This window comes from Pseudoliparis swirei, chromosome 15 (assembly GCF_029220125.1).
Source record: "Pseudoliparis swirei isolate HS2019 ecotype Mariana Trench chromosome 15, NWPU_hadal_v1, whole genome shotgun sequence".
Lineage (NCBI taxonomy): Eukaryota > Metazoa > Chordata > Actinopteri > Perciformes > Liparidae > Pseudoliparis > Pseudoliparis swirei.
Window position 1 is genome coordinate 19728894 of NC_079402.1, and position 25591 is coordinate 19754484.

At 43.4% G+C, this 25591-nt stretch overlaps 1 protein-coding gene across 2 annotated transcripts in view; it reads left to right on the plus strand.

The window, feature by feature from the left end:
- The window catches only part of cwc27 (CWC27 spliceosome associated cyclophilin), a 32596-nt gene extending 11318 nt beyond the window's left edge, over positions 1-21278 (plus strand). The window contains exons 11-15 of one of the 2 annotated variants that reach the window (XM_056432198.1): positions 4577-4680; positions 13341-13450; positions 13571-13677; positions 20774-20932; positions 21062-21278. In XM_056432198.1, the coding sequence (XP_056288173.1) occupies positions 4577-4680; positions 13341-13450; positions 13571-13677; positions 20774-20932; positions 21062-21080 (499 nt within the window). In that variant the 3' untranslated portion in view covers positions 21081-21278. Of the gene's footprint in view, positions 1-4576; positions 4681-13340; positions 13451-13570; positions 13678-20773; positions 20937-21061 lie in introns of those variants that run through there. The other variant, XM_056432199.1, reaches the window with a different exon arrangement.
- Positions 21279-25591: the final 4313 nt, after the last annotated feature.

The window sequence follows — 25591 nt, forward strand, 5'->3', positions numbered from 1 at the left end:
ATCCATTTGCTAGTCATACGGTGCACTATACAGCCTGCAAAAAAACTATTTTATATTGTCGCCTGAGGTTCTGGAGACCACGAGCTTGGAGACGACAAAACTAGCTGAAAGTTGCATGATGGGAAGTGTCGATTCAGCATTTTCCCACACTCTGTACCTAAAACATTAGCGCCATCACAAACAGTTGTTCTCTCATTGGTTGTAACGGCGACCACGTGTGAGCAGCTTATATTACCTTTGCATTGAAAATTCGGAAGGTTATATTTTGATCGCCGTGTATTTATTTATTTATTTATTTGTATGCGTGTTACTCGCATAACTCAAAAAGTATTACACCGAATCACATGACATTTGGTGGGATGATTGGTTGTTATCCGGGGACCATTTGATTAGATTTTGGGATCGATCGGATCAAAGGTCAAGGTCAAGGTCATGAAAAGGTCAAACTCTTGAATCGCATGAAATTTGGTGGGATTATTGGTTATTATCCGGGGACCATTTGATTAGATTTTGGGATCGATCGGGTCAAAGGTCAAGGTCATGAAAAGGTCAACATCTTCTTTCTACCATAGCGCGGTCAATTTTTATCCAATTGGCATGCGACTAATGCCAAAATGTTCATAATTCAATGCCCAATCTTGTGATGTGCGAAGGTATGCGCTCTACCGAGTGCCCGTTCTAGTTTCTTATATGATCCGTTTGCAGTGCTGCCCCTCAACCAAAGAGTTCTTCGTCGACCAACGCTCGTCCGATTTCATCGTTGATTTAAAAGACAGATCTGTCGAACGGAGCTTCTCCACGAAGATCAACAGAAAATAAACACTTTAATTCGTTTGTTTGTGAGACGTCCTCATAAGTATCTCTGAAATAAGTCGTCCAGCATGAACAAAGCATAACAAACTACTATCGACCAATTATCCGACCGATCGACTATTAGATTGTAGTCGTTGTTGGCTCCTCCCACCTCAACCAATGGCAATGTGTTTAGCTGCTGGTGAATCTCTCAAATACAAATACAATTTAATGACTAACTTTTGTCATTTCTAGAGGTTTTTCAAGGACCGTAGTCTTATAATTACACGTTATAAACCGCAGTGAACTGGCTTTTGTCTACTTTTGATGTCGGTACGCTGTCTTGAATCGAGGTGACGTCGCCAAATTGTACCAGGCTCTTTAGGTTGTTGTGAAATTGACGGTCTTTTGAATTATTCTATTATATCTCTCACCTCTGGTTGGTCACATCTGGGTCTGAGCCTCAGAGAATAGGTGTTGTTGTCATCGCACCTCGGCGGAGCCGCGCAGGCGACTTCCTCGCTCGTGCCGAGCTCGACTCTGCCGACCACATAGCCTGGATTCACTTCCAACTTTTTCTTTTTCCTTCTTTTTTTTTTCCCCTTCTGAAAAAGAGACGACTTACAACCGTTGTGTCTGACTGATTCCTCATGTGTGTCCTCGGGGACGCTAACGAGGAAGAGACGTGACGTCCAGTCGGCCCACAGCTGGTAATATTTGAAGAGGCACTCGCGAGATCGAATATCACTCGGTTCGATGCCTCGATACTTTGCCACAGACAACGTCGGAGATTTAAGCAACGGGAGTGTCGGGACGGCTAGGAACGGAATGATTACATAAAAGGTGAGGAAGGGATGTAAATGAATGGCAGTTCGCAGAAGCAGATGTAAGAAACAAAGGCAGCCATTGTTTGGTCTGGAGATGCCTCACGTGTTTCTAGGCCAGGGGCCCAGACTGAGCAGCTTACCTGTGCTTTGAGGCTCCGCAAGAGAATGGGACAGAAACAGAGCTACAATATTATCATTTCCTAACATAACATATCTGCTCTGCAACTGGCGGGAGCCTCAATCATGTGAAAGGGAACAATAATCAGCATTTGCTGGCCCGGGTTCAGGCTCTGAGCATTTAGCCTTGGATGAGCTGGGCTTCGGGCCGCCTGCCAGAGGAGACGCTCGAGTCAAGGATGTGCCGCGGCTTGTTTCTGTCGAGCAGTTAAAGGTTTTATTAGGGCGGTTGGACACGAGCGGTGCCCGTGATACTTAAGGCCGTGCCACTTGAGGAAAGGAAGTATAAAGTCTCGCTTTGCTTCTGCCACTAACGGCGTTTGACAGTTGTGTCGTTCACGTTTCTGCAGTTTGTTGCGCACAATGTGCGGTGATGTCTTGACTAAGGACTTGTTTCTCTTGACTAGGGACTTGTTTGTCTTTGGACTTGTTTGTCTTGTCTAAGGACTTGTTTGTCTTTGGACTTGTTTCTCTTGACTCGGGACTTGTTTGTCTTGACTAAGGACTTGTTTGTCTTTGGACTTGTTTGTCTTGACTAAGGACTTGTTTGTCTTGACTAGGGACTTGTTTCTCTTGACTAGGGACTTGTTTGTCTTGACTAGGGACTTGTTTGTCTTGACTAGGGACTTGTTTGTCTTGACTAGGGACTTGTTTGTCTTGTCTAAGGACTTGTTTGTCTTGACTAAGGACTTGTTTCTCTTGACTAGGGACTTGTTTGTCTTGACTAGGGACTTGTTTGTCTTGACTAGGGACTTGTTTGTCTTGACTCGGGACTTGTTTGTCTTGACTAGGGATGTGTTTGTCTTGACTATGGACTTGTTTGTCTTGACTAAGGACTTGTTTGTCTTGACTAGGGACTTGTTTGTCTTGACTAAGGACTTGTTTGTCTTGACTAGGGACTTGTTTGTCTTGACTAAGGACTTGTTTGTCTTGACTAGGGACTTGTTTGTCTTGACTAGGGACTTGTTTGTCTTGACTAGGGACTTGTTTGTCTTGACTAGGGACTTGTTTGTCTTGACTAAGGACTTGTTTGTCTTGACTAGGGACTTGTTTGTCTTGACTAAGGACTTGTTTGTCTTGACTAAGGACTTGTTTGTCTTGACTAGGGACTTGTTTGTCTTGACTAGGGACTTGTTTGTCTTGACTAGGGACTTGTTTGTCTTGACTAAGGACTTGTTTGTCTTGACTAGGGACTTGTTTGTCTTGACTAGGGACTTGTTTGTCTTGACTAGGGACTTGTTTGTCTTGACTAAGGACTTGTTTGTCTTGACTAGGGACTTGTTTGTCTTGACTAGGGACTTGTTTGTCTTGACTAAGGACTTGTTTGTCTTGACTAAGGACTTGTTTGTCTTGACTAGGGACTTGTTTGTCTTGACTAAGGACTTGTTTGTCTTGACTAGGGACTTGTTTGTCTTGACTAGGAACTTGTTTGTCTTTGCCTGGAACTTGCTGGTTGTGAATTTGACCTTGCTGATCGTGACTAGGGACTTGACTATATAGACTCATGACTTGTTGGTCATTAAGTGGGACCTGTTGGTCTCAACTGGAGACCTGCAGTGTTTTTTGTTGCCGTTGACTAGAGACGTTTCTTGATTCAGGACTTTTAGTTTTTTTACTCTGGACTCATTGTCCTCGACTGGAGACTCGCCTTGGGACCTGATTTTGGACTTGACGGCCTGGACCTGGGACTTAATTGCCGTGATTATAGACTGACTCTTGTCTTGTAAACATTGAAATGATGTTGTGCATTTCACGCAGGCTTTGGTTGCAGTTTTCCTCACATGCATGTCTAATTTCTTTTGTTTTAGAGGTTAAAAAGATTTAATGAGTCTGTTTACAATCACAATTACTCATCTCGAAACAAGAAACACGTTGACGTCTCTCTCACTTACGTCTGCTCAACTTCAAGACACCTCCCAGTGACTCCCAGCAGCCCGCAGGGCCGACCAATTATTTTATTAAGGCTCCATCAAATTTATTGGAGTAACACAAGCTTTTAATACACATTCTTCATTCTGACACTCGCACTCAGTGTTTTATGTTTGTTTTATAAAACCACCACACTTAGCCATGAATGTTGCATTTTTTTGAGAGGCAGAACAATTGATGTTTGTTTGTGAAGACAAGTAACATTGAGGGTTTTGATGTAATTAATTTTAATGATGAATATGCAGGGTTCGCCACTGGCAACCATTTTGAGGAGTTGGCAATCCATTGTTGGCCTTTGATTGCCGTCAGTGTCGATCACTTTTTAACATCTAAAAAAAAATTAGGTACAGCTAATGTTGCAATAGTGATATTTAAATATTGCCGTCACAGCGTAGCTCCAAGAGCATTTACTCGTTCGCGGCATCTGTTTTCGAGACGTTGTCGCGGCAAATTACGTTGCCTGACTGCGGGGGTGAAAGGTTCGACTAACTAACTCGTCAACTTCTCAAACAAATGTGCAAATGGTTTCCACTGACAAAGAAACAGACGAACTGGAAACAAAAAAAACAAAAACAAAAAAAATGGTGAAGTCTCCCGACGGAAAATGATCCTGCCAAGTGTGTACAACATAAACAAGTCCCATTCTCATTATTGAGTTCACATGTTGCTGCATCGTATCCCAACTACTCAAAACACAAGGTGACTAAAAATGGCAACCATCTCTTTCGGTTTTTGGCAACCCGAAGAGCCCCGTGGAGCCAAAAGCTGTCACGGTTCCGTCTGCTGCAGGTGTAATCCTTTATCGTGCATGTCCAGTTTAAACTCCCTTCACCTGGTTTCTCCTCCCGCAGTGATGAATTGCGGAAAGAGTCGCGGCAGCTGAAGAAGGAACTGCAGGCCATAAAGCAACGGAAAGAAGAAGGCTCGAAACCCGCGGTGGAAGAAGTCATGGAGGGTGAGTGAGGAGATTGTATTCATTGCACTCGCTCTTGGATGCGTACTGCTGCTACTCACACTGCGCTTATTGGTGGTTGGTAATCCACTGTGTGCACGGTCCTCTTGATAAGAGCTCCTTCAGCACAGAGCTCTGGGGGTGAACTCGCTCTCTGAATGGGTGGTCCGTGCTACATTCTCTGCTAATGGACACTAAGAAAGGCAACCCTCTGATTTAGTCAATTAGTTGCAGACGTGTGTCCCCCCCCCCATGCCTCCCCAAAGGGTCTGCGTTTTTGTGTTAAAACTCCATCGAAAATTGCACAGGGGGTGAAAATTGTCGAGCGGCCACCATAGTTGCACATTAAATTCTTTTGTGCGTTTTTTGTTGCTGTTAGTTTGCAGCTTTGGCCGCCGTCTTCACCACACTGCAGTCTGTCATGAGGCCGGCCATCTCTGGTTTGCTGATGCTGAAACGCATTTTGGAAAAATTACAACAAAAAAACACTTTGACACAGAGGTTAGCTTGAGGTTGTGCAACAAAACTAAATAGTTTGTGGGGGGTCGGGTCGGGGGTGTCTACAGGGATCTTAACTGGGATTACCAACTGCCAAAATGTCCTGAAGACCACCAGCTCTTGTTGCTCAAACATTGTTTTTGTCTCTGATGGTTTTACTCCTTTAAACGCCGACGCTGGGCCCACTCTTTACTCGCTGCCGATTGGTTGATTGTGAAAGATCACAAAACACATCATTGCGGGAATGGGTCCTAAAACCCAGATATGACTCAGCATTTTTTTTGCCCTTTCCGGTTTCCTCGTCTTGTGTTTTTTTTTATGTGTTTCTCTTTGGTTGTTGTTCAGATGCCTTAAATAAGCTCCGCGGTTAAACAGACGCTTTATAGATTTCAACGTTTTGTTCTCCGACATGAAACACACCAGTAAATACCCCACTAGTGAGTTTGAAAAGATGGTTAGTAGCTGACATGTGGGACTGGAAAACGGCATCACGATGACTGGCCGCCTTTTTACGCTGCAACCCTGCTTTTAACCCTCCTGTTACCTTAGGGTCAATTTGACCCCATTCAATGTTGAACCCTCCTGTTACCTTTATATTTACTGACATATTTTACCCTCGGGGTCAATTTGACCCCAGCAATTAAAACCTCCAGAAAATTATTAGAATTAATATTGTTTCCCAAGTTTAAGTGTGAGGTACTTTATGTTTGTTTGTTGACTACCTAAATAGCCCTTTAAATATATAAAAAAGTTGATATTTCTTATATGTTTGACACAGTGAAAAACAGCCTGGGGTCAAATTGACCCCAAAGAACACCGACATTAAACATTGAATGGGGTCAAATTGACCCTAAAGGTAACAGGAGGGTTAAAGCATTACAAAAAAACATATAATTTGTGATTCTGCTGAACCAAACGTGTGAGTCTCACCGACGTTTATTTGCCGGAGTGCTCATTCTCTCCCATAATCCTGGCAAACGCCATCACGCCGACTGCAACCGTGGTCTAGTTTGTTTAGAAGCCTTCAAAAAGCATAAAAATAGCTTTTTTTGTGCAATAATCCAGAGGGAAAAAATCCCTTTTTCTTTGTTGCGGTGAGATGTTCCCAAACGTTGTCTTCCCTGCAGCGCTCTATTGCACTTTAACACACAGATTAAGTCAGATTGTGATATCTGCATAGAGTTAAGCTGTTGCTATAAACACTCTGAGCATAAAGAGGCCTTCTCTTAATGGATCCACTTATGAACTCAAGCGCAAAGTCAGTAACAGCCCCGCATTGTTATACCGAGTGGCAACCGGCCCCGAGCCCCTCCATTATCTTACGAGGTATTTCTACTCTGCCAGGGACCTTTTTGTTGTTGTGTGCTTCTCTGAGCCAGAGGCCGGAGTTTTTTCTTTCTTTTTAAGAGTTTCCTCATTACATTTCTGCGTTGGAGGCGAAGGCTAATTCCATTAGATGTCACGGGCCGACGGCCACTCTGCAGGGGAGACGGATGTCTGCTGCAAATCTCCGAGGAGCGCCGCGGCCGAGTCCGACGGAGAAGCTGCACACATTACGGCCGGCGTTGACGCGTCTGGAATCGCTCCGCCGGTTCCGCTCCGACCGCTCTGCGACGTTCCCGTCTCGCTCGCGTGCTTCCCGAGCCGCTCGGTACGGTTTCGGCATGGCGCGGAACGATTTTGGGGTCTGCGGCTTTTTATTGTTCAATAACAAATCAATCATTGCGGTCAATAGAATATCAGAACACAGGAATTGTTGAATTGTTTTGTGTGGCCAACAGTTAAATACGAACGAATTTAAGAAGCCAGGAGAAGAAGAAAAAATACTTGACATTTTGGCTGGAGAATGTACGATGTTTTTAATAAAATAGAAGGAAAAAAAGGGCATTCTTATCCATTAAATAGCAAGTGGTGAATGACACCAGCAGGACCCGTCTTGTGCAAGAGAACGGTGCTTTTGTGAAGATGTCGACAGCCGCAGGCGGCCAGCATGTGCATTTTTAAACTTCTACATCATGATGTAAATATGCCAAACAGACATTTATTCACATCTAGAAGTCCTGGTTTGCTTCAGCAACTGTTTCACTGAATATTTAATTTTGTTAACCCTCCTGTTACCTTTAGGGTCAATTTGACCCCATTCAATGTTTAACGTCGGTGTTCTTTTGGGTCAATTTGACCCCAGGCTGTTTTTCACTGTCAAACATAAAAGAAATATCAACTTTTTTATATATTTAAAGGGCTATTTAGGTAGTCAACAAACAAACATAAAGTACCTCACACTTAAACTTGGGAAACCATATTAATTCTAATAATTTTCTGGAGGTTTTAATTGCTGGGGTCAAATTGACCCCGAGGGTAAAATATGTCAGTAAATGTAAAGGTAACAGGAGGGTTAAACATTGAATGGGGTCAAATTGACCCGAAGGTAACAGGAGGGTTAAAACAACGTGTGTCCTCAGCTGATCAGGACACATTGGAGGTCTCAAAAGACCCTAAAGAAGAACGCTCCTGGCTGAATCTGCCCCGTGTGTTCCATTCCCCACCTCTCTTCCGCTGCTCCCGCACTTACACGCTTTTAATTTTCGTACTTTAAAATAAAAACGAGCGTTTCAGTAATGATCTCGGTCTACGCTAACGTGCCTGAAAACGCATATCACGTGACCGCGTTGTTTCACACGCGCCGGTGTAAACAGGAAGTAGAACGTCTACTCTCTGGTTGGGTGAGTATTACTGTACTCTAATAATAAAAGGTTGTGTTTGATAGTTAAGTTATTCCTCTGTATTCCTGACACTTGCACAAGAAAAAAATTGTGAAAAACTAACTTAATTACAAGAAGACTAGGGCTGCAACAACGAATCGATAAAATCGATAAAAATCGATTATTAAAATAGTTGGCAACGAATTTCATTATCGATTCGTTGTGTCGCGCGATTATTACGGCGCTCAATAAGTCACGGAGTATAAACAAAGTTGAGTTGAGCGCAGAGCGGCGCAGGAGAAACAAGAGCGGATTGAGAGGGCGAGGAGAGACGGAACGCTGCGTTGTGAGAGCCAATCAGCGCTGAGCTGCTCCTCTGTTGATGAATCTAATTGGCTGCTGCTGCTCACGTGGCGCTGGATGCGGAAGTCCTTCACGTCGTCGGAGACATTCACGGAGCTAAGTGCGCCTGCGGGTGACGTTATGACCCCAGACACCAGGGCGCTACATGTCACGACGTGTGGCATTTCCACAAGAGTATAACGGAGAAAACGTGGTTATTTATTCCGTGGCGGATAGCGGAACATATTTTTCCATGGAGAAAGGCAACGGAGATAAGCCCCGACGCTACTCGCTGTGAGCGCTGCGCGTGCAGACAACATTTAACGGAGCGGAGCAGCGTGCGCTCTGATCGCTCTTTTAATGAAGTATCGATACTACAAATATGCTAAATCACATCGTTTTTAACGTACGGGTACTTTGTTAGCATCGCTACACCGTGCAGCGTGACGGCAGCAGATGTAGCAGACTAACATTCAAGCTAACCTAACTTCCCAAACGCTGTGGACATCTGAACGCTGATTGGCCGAGACGCGACACGTCCATCAAAGATGTTTTATTGCGAAGAGCACCACTTCACACTTTTTCCGCGTCTCACTGCAATCTCAACGGCAGCGGGCCAGGTGAACAAAATAATAAATCGGAACGCGTCTCTGATATTGTTCAGGGGGCGGGGCCACATGGGGACCACTGCTCAGGAGAGGAAAGCTGTCTGTCTGTTTGTGACGGGTTCATCACCATGGTGACCAGTGGATCTCCAGGACCTTTCCATGACTTTAAACCAAATTTCCATGATTAAACATTTTGTGAAAACTCTGTCTATACGTGACAAAGTGAGAAGATGTAGTATTTAAACTAACAATGAGAATTCCAAAGCATACCGTATATATACCGTGTAAATTAAAATTTGAATAAAACAAATTTGCATTAGTTTTCCAAATATTTTGGGATTTTATTTTTTTCAATTACTTTTCTAGGCCTGCTAATAGCCATTTAAAAATTCCATGACTTTTCCAGGTTTTCCATGACCGCACGGACCCTGTTTTGAATAAAGGGTTGAAAATTAAAGTGTTTTTGTTTTTTTATCCGATTAATCGATTAATCGATAGAATAATCAACCGATTAATCGATTATCAAAATAATCGTTAGTTGCAGCCCTAAAGAAGTCTAAATAGAAATAAATAATAATATAAATGTTTTTGTGGTTCATGGGACTTGAACAAACATCCTGCAGCACAGTCTTTGTCATAACAGCCGTTAATGTTCTTCTTAATTCTTTGATTTAAATAAAAAAAATCATATTCACGCTAAAACGAATATTCAGGGTGTTACTTTCTTGTTTTTTTTCTTCCCGTTTTGCAATAAAAACACACGGAAGACACCAAATAGAATGAAATATTTTCACTGCTATGGTCCAATGTCTCTTGCTCCTCAAAGTTCTCCAGTCCGTGGCCGTTCCTCACCCGCCTCCACCCCCCGGCCGCCCATCTGGCCGCCGGCATGTGCGCGCGTGACGTTGATTGCAAAGCAAATTGTCTCTTTTCAGAATTCACTTTTTTTTTTTCTTTTTTTTTCCCCTTCCTCCTCTTTCAGTTTTCATCACATACATTACAGCATGTTCCCGTCGTCTGGTTTTCTCTTTCTTGGCCTGACCGCCGGGTACCAGAGCCAAAAATAAGAGCCCCCTTCTGAACCCACCGTCCATTCAATACCCACCCTAAACGATGTGGCAGCAGGCGGCTGCAGGTGATGCCTGTCTGCCCTCGGTGCTTCATTACAAGAGCGATATTTGAAACGTCCAATTACCCGCGATCGAGATTCAGCGCGATATCGAGGTTTTTGTTTGTTTGTCCAAGTTGGTTATTCTTTACGGGACGCGTCTGTAATAAGACCCTCTTGTGTAAACCGTCTCCGTTTGCATAATTGAAGATGGATTGTTGGCGTTGACCTCGACGCACAAACTGACAAAGCCATTTTTTTCGATGTGTTCTTGATTGATGGTCAGCGGTAATGTTGCCTCACAGTTTACTTTTAAAAAAGCCGTTGATTGTTTAACCCTCCTGGTACCTTTCGGGTCAATTTGACCCCATTCAATGTTTAATGTCGGTGTTCTTTGGGGTCAATTTGACCCCAGGCTGTTTTTCACTGTGTCAAACATATAAGAAATATCAACTTTTTAATATATTTAAAGGGCGATTTAGGTAGTCAACAAACAAACATAAAGTACCTCACACTTAAACTTGGGAAACAATATTAATTCTAATAATTTTCTGGAGGTTTTAATTGCTGGGGTCAAATGGACCCGAGGGTAAAATATGTCAGTAAATATAAAGGTAACAGGAGGGTTAAACATTGAATGGGGTCAAATTGACCCTGAAGGTAACAGGAGGGTTAACAGAAAGGGGGAGGGCGGGGGGGACTGTCATGCCCCGGAGGAGGCGTTTGTCATCCGCAACAGCCGTCGGTTGCTCCGACATCGGCGGGCCTGATTTGTAGCTCCCCTGAGCCCAGGTGACAGGAGAGGACAGGAATGCAGAGAGTAAAAAAGGCCATCGAGACCCAGAGACGGTCGTTGTCGACAGCAGCCGGAGGGGGCGATGCGCGCAGCACCTCGGGCGCGTCGGGCGGCGCGTCTCGTGGCGGGGAGAGATGGAGGAAGATCACTCGCTGGTCTCGTAAATCAAGAGGGAAGAGGGTTCGCCCCTCGAGTCGCAGACGTCCATGTCGGCACACACGGGGGAAGCGGGGAAAGTGTTGCGCGTTGATTTCCAGGGAAATTCCACAGATTGCTCGGCGTTCGCAGCTTTGAAGCTCGGAGAAAAACGGGAATAATTGCACCGGTTTTCTTAAATGAGAGCCCCGCCCGAACGCCCCCCAGACGCCCCGGAGCCCCTCGTTGGTACGTTCGTCCCGAGGCGAACGACTCGTTCGCAGATTAATTATTCCTGCTTTTTTAAATATCTAACTTTATCATTATTTGCATTCATATTTCACTAAGTTTATTATAAAAGCTAAAGAATCGTGCAAGAATTATTTTACTTTTTTTCCCTTTCATGTAACAGGAAGTAGGTATCTGGATGACTGCAGGAAAAAGAAAAGTTTATTTAAAAACAATTTGTTGGATTTGTCTGTTTTCCCTAAATTAAGAATAGACAAATCGTCTCACGTACAAAAATATTGACGACAATTATTGATATCGTATCACCAGATTCTTGTCAATACACAGCGTTTATTTAAGAGTCAGACAAGAGGATCGACACCGCTCTCGCATCTATCCAGGAAATGTAAAGCTGCAACAGTTAGCTTAGCTTAGCATCAAGACTGGAAGCGGGAGGCGACAGCTAGCCTGGCTTTGTCCCAAGGCACAAAGAAAAGCACCTACATGAATACGCTTAAGGCCCAATCTCAACAAGCCCCTACCTTCTTTGTCAAAGTTTTAAATATCATGACTGAAACATTGCATTATCTTAGTTTAATGTCAATTAAATGGCGACATTTCCCTCGTTGTCGACCACGTGAACCGAATTTGACACATTTGTTGTCGCTCCTCTGGGAAAAAAAGGAATGGCATTGGTCCTATTTAACAAATCTGGGGAGAGCCGCTCAATGTAAAGAGACTTTTCTTTTTTGTTGTTATTCTTATTAATGTATTGCAGCCATAATAATTACGTTTGCGACCTCCGGTGAGTTCAAGTGAGTTTCTCACAGGCTTTTCTGTGTCTGTGGCTTTATTATTCTCCAGTGGGTTTTTTATGTAGTTTTAATTAGTGTTTATTAGTAGATACTCTAGAGCTATACACACACACACACACACACCGTGCAGTAAACGACCAGCAGTGGACGTCAATGGTTTTCCTCTGTTGCACCATTTCAGTCCAGAAAGGGGCACAGCTTGGCCAGCGAGGTGTGTGTGTGTGTGTGTGTGTGTGTGTGTGTGTGTGTGTGTGTGTGTGTGTGTGTGTGTGTGTGTGTGTGTGTGTGTGTGTGTGTGTGTGTGTGTGTGTGTGTGTGAGATTTACAGACGCACATTAACTGCATGAGACACCGATGTCGGCGTGCTGATTGTCTCTCCTTTCATTCACGATGAGAGACTTCTTCACACACACACACACACACACACACACTGCAGTCGAGTGGAAAGTTCTTCCCCCTCTCGTTCCCGTCAGCGCTGGTTCTCTCTCTCTCTCTCTCTCTCTTTACCGAGTCCAGGTTTACACTACAGCTGCACCGTGCCATTGTTTTCCTGATTAATCATGTGGTTCCACGAAAATGGCAGAAAGTCGTGAACATCTCCATCACAGTTTCCCCGAGGTGATGTCTTCACAGATCCAATTTCATCCGACCACTAAGACGTTCAGTTAATCATCTCAGGGGAAAAAATGAAGACGGCCAGCAGAGGATATTAGGATATAAATTGGAAGAAGTGATTTTTTCTTTTCTTTTTAGGTGTAAATTGTCTGAGATGTTCAGATTAGAATGACGTGAAGAAGAAATGCAGAAAAAAAACATTACTTTAATGAGCTGGAACCAGATCGATAACATTTTGAAGTGTATCTTAAAAAACTTAAAGGATGAATTCATGATAAGAATATCCTGCAGATCAGTGTGAGGATCTTTTAAAGGCTATGAACCAGTCTCAGTGTAGTCCTGATCCTCTATAGACCTCCATCAGGAACCAGACCACCACAGAGAAGATGGGCTGTTTCTAGAGAGTTCTTCTTATTAATACAAATGTATATATTGCTTTTTTAGACACTCAATGACTCTTAAAGATGACTCAAGTGTATGTTTTAGAAATATCTTTTGAAGCCAAAAACTTACTTGATGACATTATTTTTGTAAACTTGCACAACAGAAAAAAGGTGAGGGTGTATCTATGATGAGCACCTCCCTTATTACCTTTTTATGGTCACAACTATTTCTAAAATATTTGAGTTTCAGAATTGATTGCCCGACAAAATCAATAAATATAAAAATGACAAAAAAGGGTTTGGGAGCATTTGGGAGTGACTCCCAAATGATAAGAATGTGATTTTAATATAAAAAAGCTCTTGCTCCGACGCGGGTCCACAGTGAGCGAAGGGTTAATGGTAATCGGCGGTGACGTCTCCGTTGTCTCTCCAGCGGAGGAAAAGCCGACCAGCGAGGCCGTGGCAGAGTTCCTGGAGGGACGCAAGAAGTACGAAGATCAGCGGAAGGAAAAACTGAAGAAGGGCTCGACGAGAGAGCAACAGGTAGAATGACGGCCGCGCGCTCCGCGAGTTCCCGAGCGTGACGCACACACGGCTCCCCGGGTTAACTTACCCTGTTGTACCGTTTACTTTAAATGACGGCTGCTCGCTTCTTCTCGACAGACGCTGGCCCTCCTCAACCGTTTCAAGTCCAAGCTGTCATCGGCCATTACCGACGAGGCTCCGGAGGTCGACGTGGAGGAGCTGGCGGAGGACGACGACAAAGGATGGTCAGTGGAGATGAAGACGAGAGGGGTTTTTATTTAGCTTTTTACATTTATACTACCGTTCAAAAGTTTGGGGTCACTTAGAAATGTCTTTATTTTTCAAAGAAAAGCACTGTTTTTTCAATAAAGATAACATTAATCAAAAATACCCACTATACATTGTTAATGTGGTAAATGACTATTCTAGGTGGAAGTGTCTGGTTTCTAATGAAATATCTCCAGAGGTGTATAGAGGCCCATTTCCATCAACGATCACTCCAGTGTTCTAATGGTACATTGTGTTTGCTAATCGCCTTAGAAGACTAATATCTGATTAGAAAACCCTTGTGCAATTATGTTAGCACAGCTGAAAACAGTTATGCTGGTGATATAAGCTTTACAACTGGCCTTCCTTTGAGCTTGAAGTTTGAAGAACAAAATTAATACTTCAAATATGAATCATTATTTCTAACCTTGTCAATGTCTTAACTATATTTTCTATTCATTTGATAAATAAAAGTGTGATTTTTCATGGAAGACACAAAATTGTCTGGGTGACCCCAAACTTTTGAACGGTAGTGTATCTTTGCAGTTGGTTCAAGTCTCATCTGCCTTGATTGCAGTAATAACGCCACAATAATCCCACCGTACTCGAAGCTCTGCAGACGGTTGGAGAAGAGCCGGGAAACGGAGCGGAGCGTTTAGTTGGTGGGGACCAAAAACAGAGCAAAAATAAATAGGGAATATTGTATATATATATTCAAGTGAATAGAAACACAACCCATAATATTGTTGTTTTGTGTCCGGATGTGTAATTACGCAGTTTGCTTATGTTATAACTTCATAAGGTGAAACAAATTAACATAATGTAGCTTTAAATTTCTCCCTTTTCTCATGAACCCGATATCTCAGGAATGCCTTGAGGGAAGACTGCATATTGAAATGTGGCTCAAACATCCACGTAGACTAGATTTAGAGGTCAAAGGCCACTCTGACCACTGTGACCTTACATCTTTATGCAATGTAGGAATATTGAGGTATAAATTACTCGCTCGAACCCAAACCCACCAAAACATGGCTGAGTACCAGGAAGTGTTCAAAAATGTATTTATTTCAAAACCGTTGAGGACAGAAATGTGCTCTCTAATGACATTAGATGAATAAACTACTGAAGTATTGTGCACAGCTGCTTTGAATAACTCAAGATAATGAAATGATAAATGTTCTCTCATAATTTATTCATCAAAATAGATAAATGGGCACAGTTCTCTTCTACTTTAGTCTTACTTATTGTATTATAGTAATTTCATTGTAAAACTGGAGAAGTTTGAGCGTGACAACTTGGCACGAAAAAAGAAAAAAGTTATTTATTTTTGTGTTCGCTTCTGCTGCTTGTGTTATTCCTATTGATACCCTCGTGCAAGAGATCGCAAAGGAATATTATTATTATTATTATTATATAAGAGCAAGATCAGCCTCAAATGAGACACTAAACAAATGAAATACTGCGGAAAATCCTCCGTTTGTACCACAAAATGACGAAGATCCAAAAGCTTTGCTCTGGGGGCTCCTGATAAAAATGTGTGTGAAAGTTCGCGTTGTGCGTCTGTGTGTCGAGTTGGGATCTCAACCCGCAGCCACCAGATTGTCCTTCAGGAAATCAGCCCTGACGCGGTGTTTTCCTCTCATATTCAGCTTTTTCACCGGAGATCTCAAAGCCTTGCGACACCGAGCACGGGTCTGAAATGAATACCATGTGTTTGAATTTGAGGTGTGTGCGTGTGTGTGTGTGTGTGTGTGAGAGGAGAGATTTAGAATAACAAAACCTGTACTTGCTATTAGTCTCCAGAAGCCCCCTTGAAGTGTGTGTGTGTGGGGGGGGGGGGGGGGAGGGAAGGAGGGAAGGAGGGACAGGAGCAATGCCATCCTAGAAAACCCCCAGTGGGAAGTCTGTGCCACTCTAGGAGTGCTGCGAACAGAATGTGGGTTACAACAGGTCAGACATTGGAAGTCAAGTCTGGGCCAGAGGAGGTAAACTATTCCATCTGTGTCTGTGTCTACAAATCCTGACTCTCCCTCCTCCTCCTCCTCCTCCTCTCGGTCTCCACCGACACACAGAGTTGCTCTCGCTGTGCCTCCTGTCCTCTACTTTAACGCCCGCCCCCTAACTTGAGCGCAGAGGAAAAATACAAAAATAAATCGAGTAAAGCTTTCTGTGGCGTCGCATCACCACAGCAGCAGGTTTTGATGAGACCCCCCCCCCCCCACACACACACCCCCACCGGGTTTCCACCTTCTTACGTCTCCGGAGCTGAGCGACCGCGAGGCCGTACGGCCGGCGGGCTGTCATCGCCGAGACTGCTAGACAAATTATCAGAGGCGGCCGGCTCGCACAGCAGGAGTCCTCCGGGTCTGCCGGAGTCTAGCCATGACATTCTAGATGAGCTGTCACAACTCCTGCCGATTTTCAAATGAACATCGGAGAGAGGGCAGACACACACGCACGCACACACACACACACACACACACACGCATGAAACTATGACGCACACCACATGCCGTACACAGCAGACAAGGCATCAACACATATTCTAGAATACACAATAGGGAATACACCGTTCGTCTCTATTTAGTGAGACACGATGTACACACCCAGACATATACAGCACGCGGTCGTGTAAATATTTCTTTTTTAACAGATAAGAAAGACCTGTTGCTCATCAACTTTTAGAAGAGAAAGTTTAAGGATTGTGACACTGTGGAGGTATGAGCGCTGACGGTCGGCGGTAAACGAGACCGCGATAGCTCGAGATCAGCGCCCCGGTGGCCGAGTTGTTCCATGTCATCCATATCTTTTTTTCCTCTGGCTCTTTTTCTGTCAACTAGCTTATAAAAATGCCCCCAAAAATAAGAATAACACAAAAGATACCTTACGGCTCGAGATGCTCCGATCAGGTTTTTTGGTGCCGATCACCGATCACTGAAATCAGTATCTGTTGATCCGATAATACCGATCACGGTGTCGATTGAAGCATTCTATTTATTGTGTAGTATTATTGCCTAGGACTATGAGGAAATACATATATAAAGCACCTCAAACATTAAATAAATTACAGATTTCTTGTAAAAATGTAGGGCTTTTAATTTGAAAAATCTCCTAATTGCGACAGTAAATATGTTTGATCTCCAGGGTAATAGAAGTCAGGACTGTCTTGAACACATCTGCATCAGTCATTGCCTGCGACTATGAGGAAAAAGATATATAAAGCACCTCAAACATTAAAGAAATTACCGATTTCTTTAAACATTGAGGACTTTTACTTTGAAAAATGTCCTAATTGATACATTAAAATTGATTGATTGCCAGTGTAGGGATTTGCTCCGTTGCGGTGTGCCCCGATTGAAACGTCTCTGATAGTAGTTCTCACAGATTTTATGTCATCTGATCGGCCAAGTTTGATCGGCCGTTTTGAGAACGCCGATCAAAACCGATAATGGGAATATCGGCCGATATGGATCGGCGCCGATCAGATCGGAGCATCCCTACTTACGGCGAAGTAGCATCTTCTTATATAAGACGACAGTGTGGGTTATTCTCCAAAAGAGATCGACACAAACGTGTCAGAACTTCTGCGCGTTCACAAAAACCAATGGCGGCACACGGACGTCCGCACAGAGCCCTTTAATGACCAAATGTGCCAGAAAAGAAGTGGTTTGTGTGACGTGTTGCAAGAGTAGACAGATAGTTGGAGAGATCGTTTATAAAACGTGGCTCTCTTCTCAGCTCGGCCAATCACGACGCGGATTGAGCGTGAACGCCGCATTGTGGATTTCGGAAAGTTTACCCCGTCTAATCCGACATCGGAAAGATGTGGGCGGAGGGGGTTTGCTTGATTGGACCATCTGGCGAGCAGCTCTGATGGCGTTAACCGTGAGGCGCTTTGAGCTACTTGCTAATATGCTCACAGTGACAATGTTGACGAGCTTTAATGTTGACTCAGCTTTTTTGGGTTTAGCCACAGAGCGCAGCTGAAGCCGATGGGAATGTCATTAGTTGAGCAGGTTTTTTGGTCATAAACCAAAAATATTCCGCGAAAAAGCACATTTTGACATAATGAACAGGATTCATCCCTCTGGGGTCTGTAACAGATTTCATGGCAATCCGTTCCAAACAAGTTGAGATACTTCAGTCGGATCAAAGTGGCAGATTGACGTCGGAGCCGTACCGACGCTAGCACGGCCGAAAAAGATTTTCCCTGAACGGATTCCAACATTTTCCCGGTGATTTCTGATAAGTGATTCTCCACTCGTGGACATGGACGTAAGGGGAGACGGTCGACAACATGGCAAAGGTTGAGTGGCTCAAGATGGATCCTTCCAATTGTTTCGTCACCCCTGCTTTGTTGTTCAGATTTACTGATAGCATTCAAACGGCAGCTGAAGAAAAATCGTGTAAGTGGGAGAAAATGTGTTTTATCTGTGAAGTGCCTGACACTGATATCTCCGATGAGGAATGTCCTGATTGTTTAATCTTTCTTTGGGGGAAGAGAAACTGACTGGGGAAATGAAAGACACATGAGTGTCTGTTCTCTGGGGATCACGGCTTTCTATCTGGATTTCTGAACTGCTAAGACGTCTCAAAAATATAAGCCCTAATACTCACTTTGAGAACCCATTCAGGTACCTGCTTTTTTTATAGATTTTTTTACTATAATTAGAATACCAGTTTGAAGGCAAAGCAAGTTTATTTATCAAGCACATTTCAGCAAGTCAATTAAATGTGCTTTACATAAAACACATAAAACCAAGCTTGAATTGAGTACGGTTTAAAAAATAAGAATTAAAGTTGCAGAAGTGTGAGAAATGATTTGCGAAAACAAAAAGCATTCGGTCGGAATAGAAGTGAGTTTTCTGTGAGTTTGTTCTAGATGTATGTATAGGTAGATTACTTAAAGAGTTAACTGGGCCCAGCAAAGGGACCCAGAGTGTCAGGGGCCCCCCTAGCCTTCACCTGCAAAATTTCACTCAAAGAGACACGTACCAACCAGGAAGAGACTGAAATTTAACATAAATAAACTACAACAAGACGCAAAAAGACCGGAAAATGGCTAAAATGACCACTAAGAGACTTCTAATTACCTCAGACACAAAATGACATCAAAAAGTCAAAGTCAAAATAAAAGAAGTCAAAATGACCACAAAGAAGCTACATTTACTACCGAGAGACACAACATGTTATCAAAAAGTGAAACTCAACAACTACAAAGTGAAACAAAATGACTACAAAGTGAAACAAAACAACTACAAAGTGAAACAAAACGACTACAAAGTAAAACTAAACAACTACAAAGTAAAACAAAACGACTACAAAGTGAAACAAAACGACTACAAAGTGAAACAAAACAACTACAAAGTGAAACAAAACGACTACAAAGTGAAACAAAACGACTACAAAGTGAAACAAAACAACTACAAAGTGAAACTAAACAACTACAAAGTAAAACTAAACAACTACAAAGTGAAACTAAACAACTACAAAGTAAAACTAAACAACTACAAAGTGAAACAAAACGACTACAAAGTGAAACAAAACAACTACAAAGTAAAACTAAACAACTACAAAGTGAAACAAAACGACTACAAAGTGAAACAAAACGACTACAAAGTGAAACAAAACAACTACAAAGTGAAACTAAACAACTACAAAGTAAAACTAAACAACTACAAAGTAAAACTAAACAACTACAAAGTGAAACAAAACGACTACAAAGTGAAACAAAACGACTACAAAGTGAAACAAAACAACTACAAAGTGAAACAAAACGACTACAAAGTGAAACTAAACGACTACAAAGTGAAACAAAACAACTACAAATACAAAGTAAAACTAAACAACTACAAAGTAAAACTAAACTACTACAAAGTGAAAGAAAACAACTACAAAGTAAAACTAAACAACTACAAAGTGAAACAAAACAACTACAAAGTGAAACAAAACGACTACAAAGTGAAACAAAACAACTACAAAGTAAAACTAAACAACTACAAAGTAAAACTAAACTACAAAGTAAAACTAAACAACTACAAAGTGAAACAAGACGACTACAAAGTGAAATAAAACGACTACAAAGTCAAACAAAACAACTACAAAGAGACACACTACAAAGTTAAACAAAATTATCACATAGAGACAAAAAAAAGAAGAAAAAAAGAAAAACAAAAACAAACCACAGACAACAAATAACCATAAAAAGCAAAAACCACAGAAAGACGCAACGTGACACAAAACAAAAACAAAAAGAAGTCTGTATTTCTCCTGTGTGTGTGTGTGGGGGGGGGGGCATGTCTGGGCCCATTGTCTCATAATGCGTCCGCGGATATGCGGTGTATAAAAGTGATTCTCCATGTTTAGTTTGGCTCTGGGGACAGAAGGCAGACCACAGAGAGGTCTGGACGCTTCATAATGAAGCAGAAGAAAATTACTGAGCCGTTTGTTCCACTCGGGACTCGGGAGACTAAGAATTGAAGCTTTTACCATTTTGTCCGGCGGCTCCTGTCTCTTTAAGTTTTGTGTTCAAAACACCTCGTGTGACCTTGGAGGTTATAAAACAAAGTTCAGCCACTTGGATGAAGCTGTGCACCGTTTGTCTTCATCTTCACAGCCAATTGTGATTCATTTAAAGTTGCTTTATATGCTCTAATACGTTTAGGTTCACAATGGATCACATTGTGCAATAATTAAATATCAGGATTTATCGTCTTTAAATGGAATCGTATCGTGACGCACAATTACAAAGTCTAAACTGATAATGAGCAAATACGACCTCAAATCTCTCAGAAAATCGTATTATTTTTCCACTAAATAACAAATGCTTGGACTAAACTCACGTAGGTTTACAAAACTACTTTGTATTTACTGAATTACCAAAAAACAGGTCATGGGATGTGTACCATTATGCATGACTGCGTCTACTCCGCAGACTATTTTCATCGTTTCATGAGTTTGAATGTTACGTTTTCATCTCTTTGTGTTTAACTCACTATTATCAGTGTTGAGTTCTGACCCCCGTCAGAAGCTCCACAGAGCGGTGATGTAGTCTCTCCTCCCCGCCGGCTGTAGGATGGGCCACGTTCTGCAGTTCGACGAGCAGAGCAGGAAAGTCAAGGACGCCGCGGTGCCGGACGAGGACACGTTCGAGATCCACGACCCGCGGAACCCCGTCAACAAACGGAGGAGAGAGGAGAGCAAGAAGATCATGAAGGAGAAGAAGACCATGAGGTGAGGCCGGCAGGTGGCGGGGTCAGGCCCCGCCCGCAAAATGCAACCGTAAAACCGGTTAAAGCGGCATCGCGAGGGTCCACTTTTCCACTTTTCCATCCGCTCTAAACCCCGTTTTTTGGTGAGCAGGTTCGAACATCTGGATTGAGAATGCTGACCCTGTAATCTGCGATGGAAAGTCCTCCTCCAGCTGCAGCCGGACGACGTCCAGCTCCTCGTCGGGATGAGGACCCCGGTCGCCGTTGGATTTCATGTAATGTCGTTCGTTCCCTTTCGTTATGCCGTTGTTCTTCTGCGTACGTGGTTCAGAGCTTAAACTTCAAAATAAATCGCATTTGTCAACAGATTTTGCCTTTTTTTATATTTTAAATGAATGTCAGTGGCCACTTTAATAGGTACGCCTGGACGATCTCATGCCGTCCAATTCAACAGTCCTGCGGCAGGGTCTGACAGTCTGCCTCTCTCAGTCCTGGTTCTGGTGCTCCCGTGCCCCCCTTCCCTCCAGCCGGTCCAGCAATAAGTCTCCAGCAGCGTGGTGAGGAGGAGGAGGAGGAGGAGGAGGAGGTGGCTCTGCTGCTACTGCTGCAGGTGGGTCTGTCCACGGTGGACTGGTCTCTGCTGGGTCTGTCCACGGTGGACTGGTCTCTGCTACAGAACCCGCTGGAGTCTGAGCCGAAGCAGGTTCTAGGTTCTGGTGAACCTGCATGAGGTCATCTGGTTTCACTAGAATCCGACCCGGTGGCCCCGATGAAGAGCTTTAAGAAGAACCATCCAGAAACCGACCGTCTTCTCTCTGATGGTCTGGTTCCTGGTGGAGGTGGATAGAGGCCCAGGACTCAACTGATACTGGTTCATAGCCACTTAAAAGTCCCCCTCAGTACCTCCTGTTTATCATGTCCTTCTTCTAAAGACGGAGCTTAGCATACAGATTGGAAACCGGAGGAACCAGCCTGGTGTCTTTAAAGACGGAAACGATCAGAATCGGTCCCGCAGCAGCGTCTCTCGGGCTCGTTCCCGTCTCCTGATTGGAGCGTCATATTTCACCAATATGAGGCTCCTACGTCTCTCTGCGAGGAAGCGCATTTCCCAAAAAAGTCCAACTATTCCTCTGATGCTGAGTAGGGAGCCAGTGATGGCCTCACCGGCCTGTTGCATTTTATTTATATATTTATATATATATATATATATATCTGCCACACTGCTCAGGTCACTACTGGAGCAGTCAGCGCTTGTAAAAAAGGAACTGTTTAAAAACCGAAGACTTCACCTCACCGCGGCGGTTAAGCGATACGCCGATGTGTGTGTGTGTGTGATGTGTGATGTGTGTGTGTGACCAGGAGCTGCGTTTGGCCGGCGCTCCGTTCTTTACTGCCCTTCTGGGATTATGCTTAAATTTTCATATGGAACAGGAAGAGAGAGTTAATGTTACATTATGAGCCCGGCTCGGCCCGAGCTGCCGCAAATCTAAAACAGGTGTGTCTGTGTGTCTGTGTGTGTCTGTGTGTGTGTGTGTCTGTGTGTGTGTGTGATGCACAGAAAGCTTCTTTTTTTTTTATGAGGACACTGCTCGAAAGAAAGAAATGTAGACTTGTATTGATCCCCGTGGGGAGGTTCTTCTCTGCATGTGAGCCATCCTGAGTTATGAAGGAGCAGTGGGCTGCAGTGAAGCCCCCGGGGAGCAGCTGGGGGTTCAGTGCCTTGCTCAAGGACACTTCAACATGCGATTAATGGGGAGAGCGGGGATCGAACCGGCTACCTTGAGGTTACGGGACGACCGCTCTCCCCCAGGAGATGCAGCCCATCCAGAATTTGTCTCGGATGGGATGGAGATGATGAAGCTCTTCTACAAACCTCTGCCCTCCTCGGTCCTTCTCGTCGCTTAGAAATTCAACCATCACTTCTTTTATGACGGGGATTAATTCCCGCTCCCCTCTTTTTGTTTTCCACACGTCCCTCTTGTTGTCCGATAACTTTGAACTCCTCCCACATATGTGTCACTCTTCTGAGTTACGGTAGTAAATACTTATGGTTCGGGACCAAATCTTAATTTCATGTCGCGACCAAAACAAAAAATTGCCATCAAAACAAAGTAGAATCCTCTTTTGTTTGGTCAAGGACCCTCGAATATGATCACAGATGACACACTTCTTCTTTCAGTGAAAAACAAACAAATAATTCATAAATAAAGATAGAAAATAGCCCAAGAAACGTGTGTTTCTGTTCTCTCATTTCTCTGAAACTAAGACGGCGTTCTGCCGGCTCGCAGCTCTCATCACACTGAAGATGAGACGATAACAATAACAAGTGTGAGGACTTCACTCTTCGGTTTTGAAGAGTGTGTATAGGGATTCTGCTTTCTAGGCATCGGAGCGCCGGACACATTTCAACCGGCCCAGGCGGGATTTGTCACTTGGGACAGCGGCCTTCAAAGACAGCACCCTTCAAAGACAGCACCCTTCAAAGACAGCACCCTTCAGAGACAGCACCCTTCAGAGACAGCACAGACAGACAGGCAGACAGACAGACAGGCAGACAGACAGGCAGACACTTAACACTTAGTAAAGTAAACCAAACCTCCCTGAGGTAGTTTCCAATACAGTCGGTGTCCCCGGTACCACATGTTGCCGTGACGTCACAGTATTATATACCATATAAGTCATTTAAAAGTAAGAATATGATATGACGTAAACACAGCCATTAAAAAGGCATAGTATTTCTGAAATAATGTAAAAGTCATAGAAATAGTCGTAGTATATTTGCCATAACAAAAAGTCATAAACAAGTTATAGTATGTCATAAAAATCTAAATTCTGGAATAACAGACAGGAGGCTTATTTACTGTCTGTGGACAATTAATAGTCGACACACACAGCAACTTGGACCAAAACACACAACTTCACACACACACACACAAGAACTTGGACCAAAACACACACAACTTCACACACACACACACAAGAACTTGGACCAAAACACACACAACTTCACACACACACACACACACAAGAACTTGGACCAAAACACACATAACTTCACACACACACACACTAACTTGGACCAAAACACACACAACTTCACACACACACACACACACACAGCAACTTGGACCGAAACACACAACTACACACACACACACAAGAACTTGGACCAAAACACACAACTTCACTCACACACACACAACTTCACACACACACAAGAACTTGGACCAAAACACACAACTTCACACACACACACACACACACACACAGCAACTTGGACCAAATCACAACTCCACACGCTCACACACAAACACATAGACACACACACACACACACAAGAACTTGGACCAAAACACACACAACTTCACACACACACACACAAGAACTTGGACCAAAACACACACAACTTCACACACACCCACACACACACTAACTTGGATCAAAACACACACACACACACACACACACAAGAACTTGGACCAAAACACACACAACTTCACACACACACACACAATAACTTGGACCAAAACACACAACTTCACACACACACACACACACACACAATAATAGAGCATTAAATGACATCCTAAATAAATCAGAAATGAAGCATTTCTCTCTTTTCTTTGACCTTTTTGAGTCCAAGAGTTTTGAGTTCCCAGCGAACATTTCTCTGTATTATCTGTCGAGGAATATAATGTGTTTCCGTTGGTGTTTGGCTCGGTCCGGGCGGCTCACACACCAACACGGAACAAGAAAAGAGCATCTTAGCACAGAGGCTAGCTACCTAGCTCGCGAATGGAGTGCATTATCTCATGTTGTAACAGGTTGCGCAACACCATGCAGAAAAAACAAAAAGCCATCACAGAGTATAAACAGAGTCGAGCTGAGTTGTTACGTGACAGTCTAACAAAAGTAAAACAACATTTTGATTTGCAACGTGACCTTAAATGAAGAGTTGCGTCACTTCTTTGTCGTCTTGCAATTTGAATTCAAATATCTAAAAGACGAGCGTGACTCTCTTGACCTGAACTTGAAATACGACTTCTTTCTCAGTTGTAATGAGATCGCTTCATCAATCTCGAGTCAATTAATAAAATTGCTTTGCAAGCAGATCGTTTGGCTTTCACAGCCTCTCTTTCATCGTAATGAGAGCGGCGGGACATTACATGAAGGACGACGAGCATGCGCTATAATATCGCATGAATTATTCCACCATAAAACACGTCGTTACGGTTCCCAACTCCGAAACGAATAGATCTCGAAGGGGGTTTGCGTTATAGCGACAGAGATCCAAGGACGCGTGGGCCGTGAAGCGAACAGAGTCATCGCCGCGAGCCGCTTCAGCCCCGTTGTCATCCGTCCTCATGAGCTCGCTGTCATTTATTAGTTGTGGGCGGAGGCTGAATCACCACGTAATTCATTCTTGATGGATTTCATAATGTTCTGCAGAGAGAGAGAGGAGGTCCTTCAGTATGTTGTACCGCAGAGCACCATCTACCCGAATGGTGACACACACACACACACACACACACACAGAATCCAGCCTCATCCACAACCAAGAAGCTCTTGGCTTTACTCCATTGGCCTAAGTGATTGGCTATTGATTTTTTTATACACGTAATCCATTTATCTGCTGACAGAGGACAGTATAGGAACAAATCCCTTAAAGGTGACCCAGCTG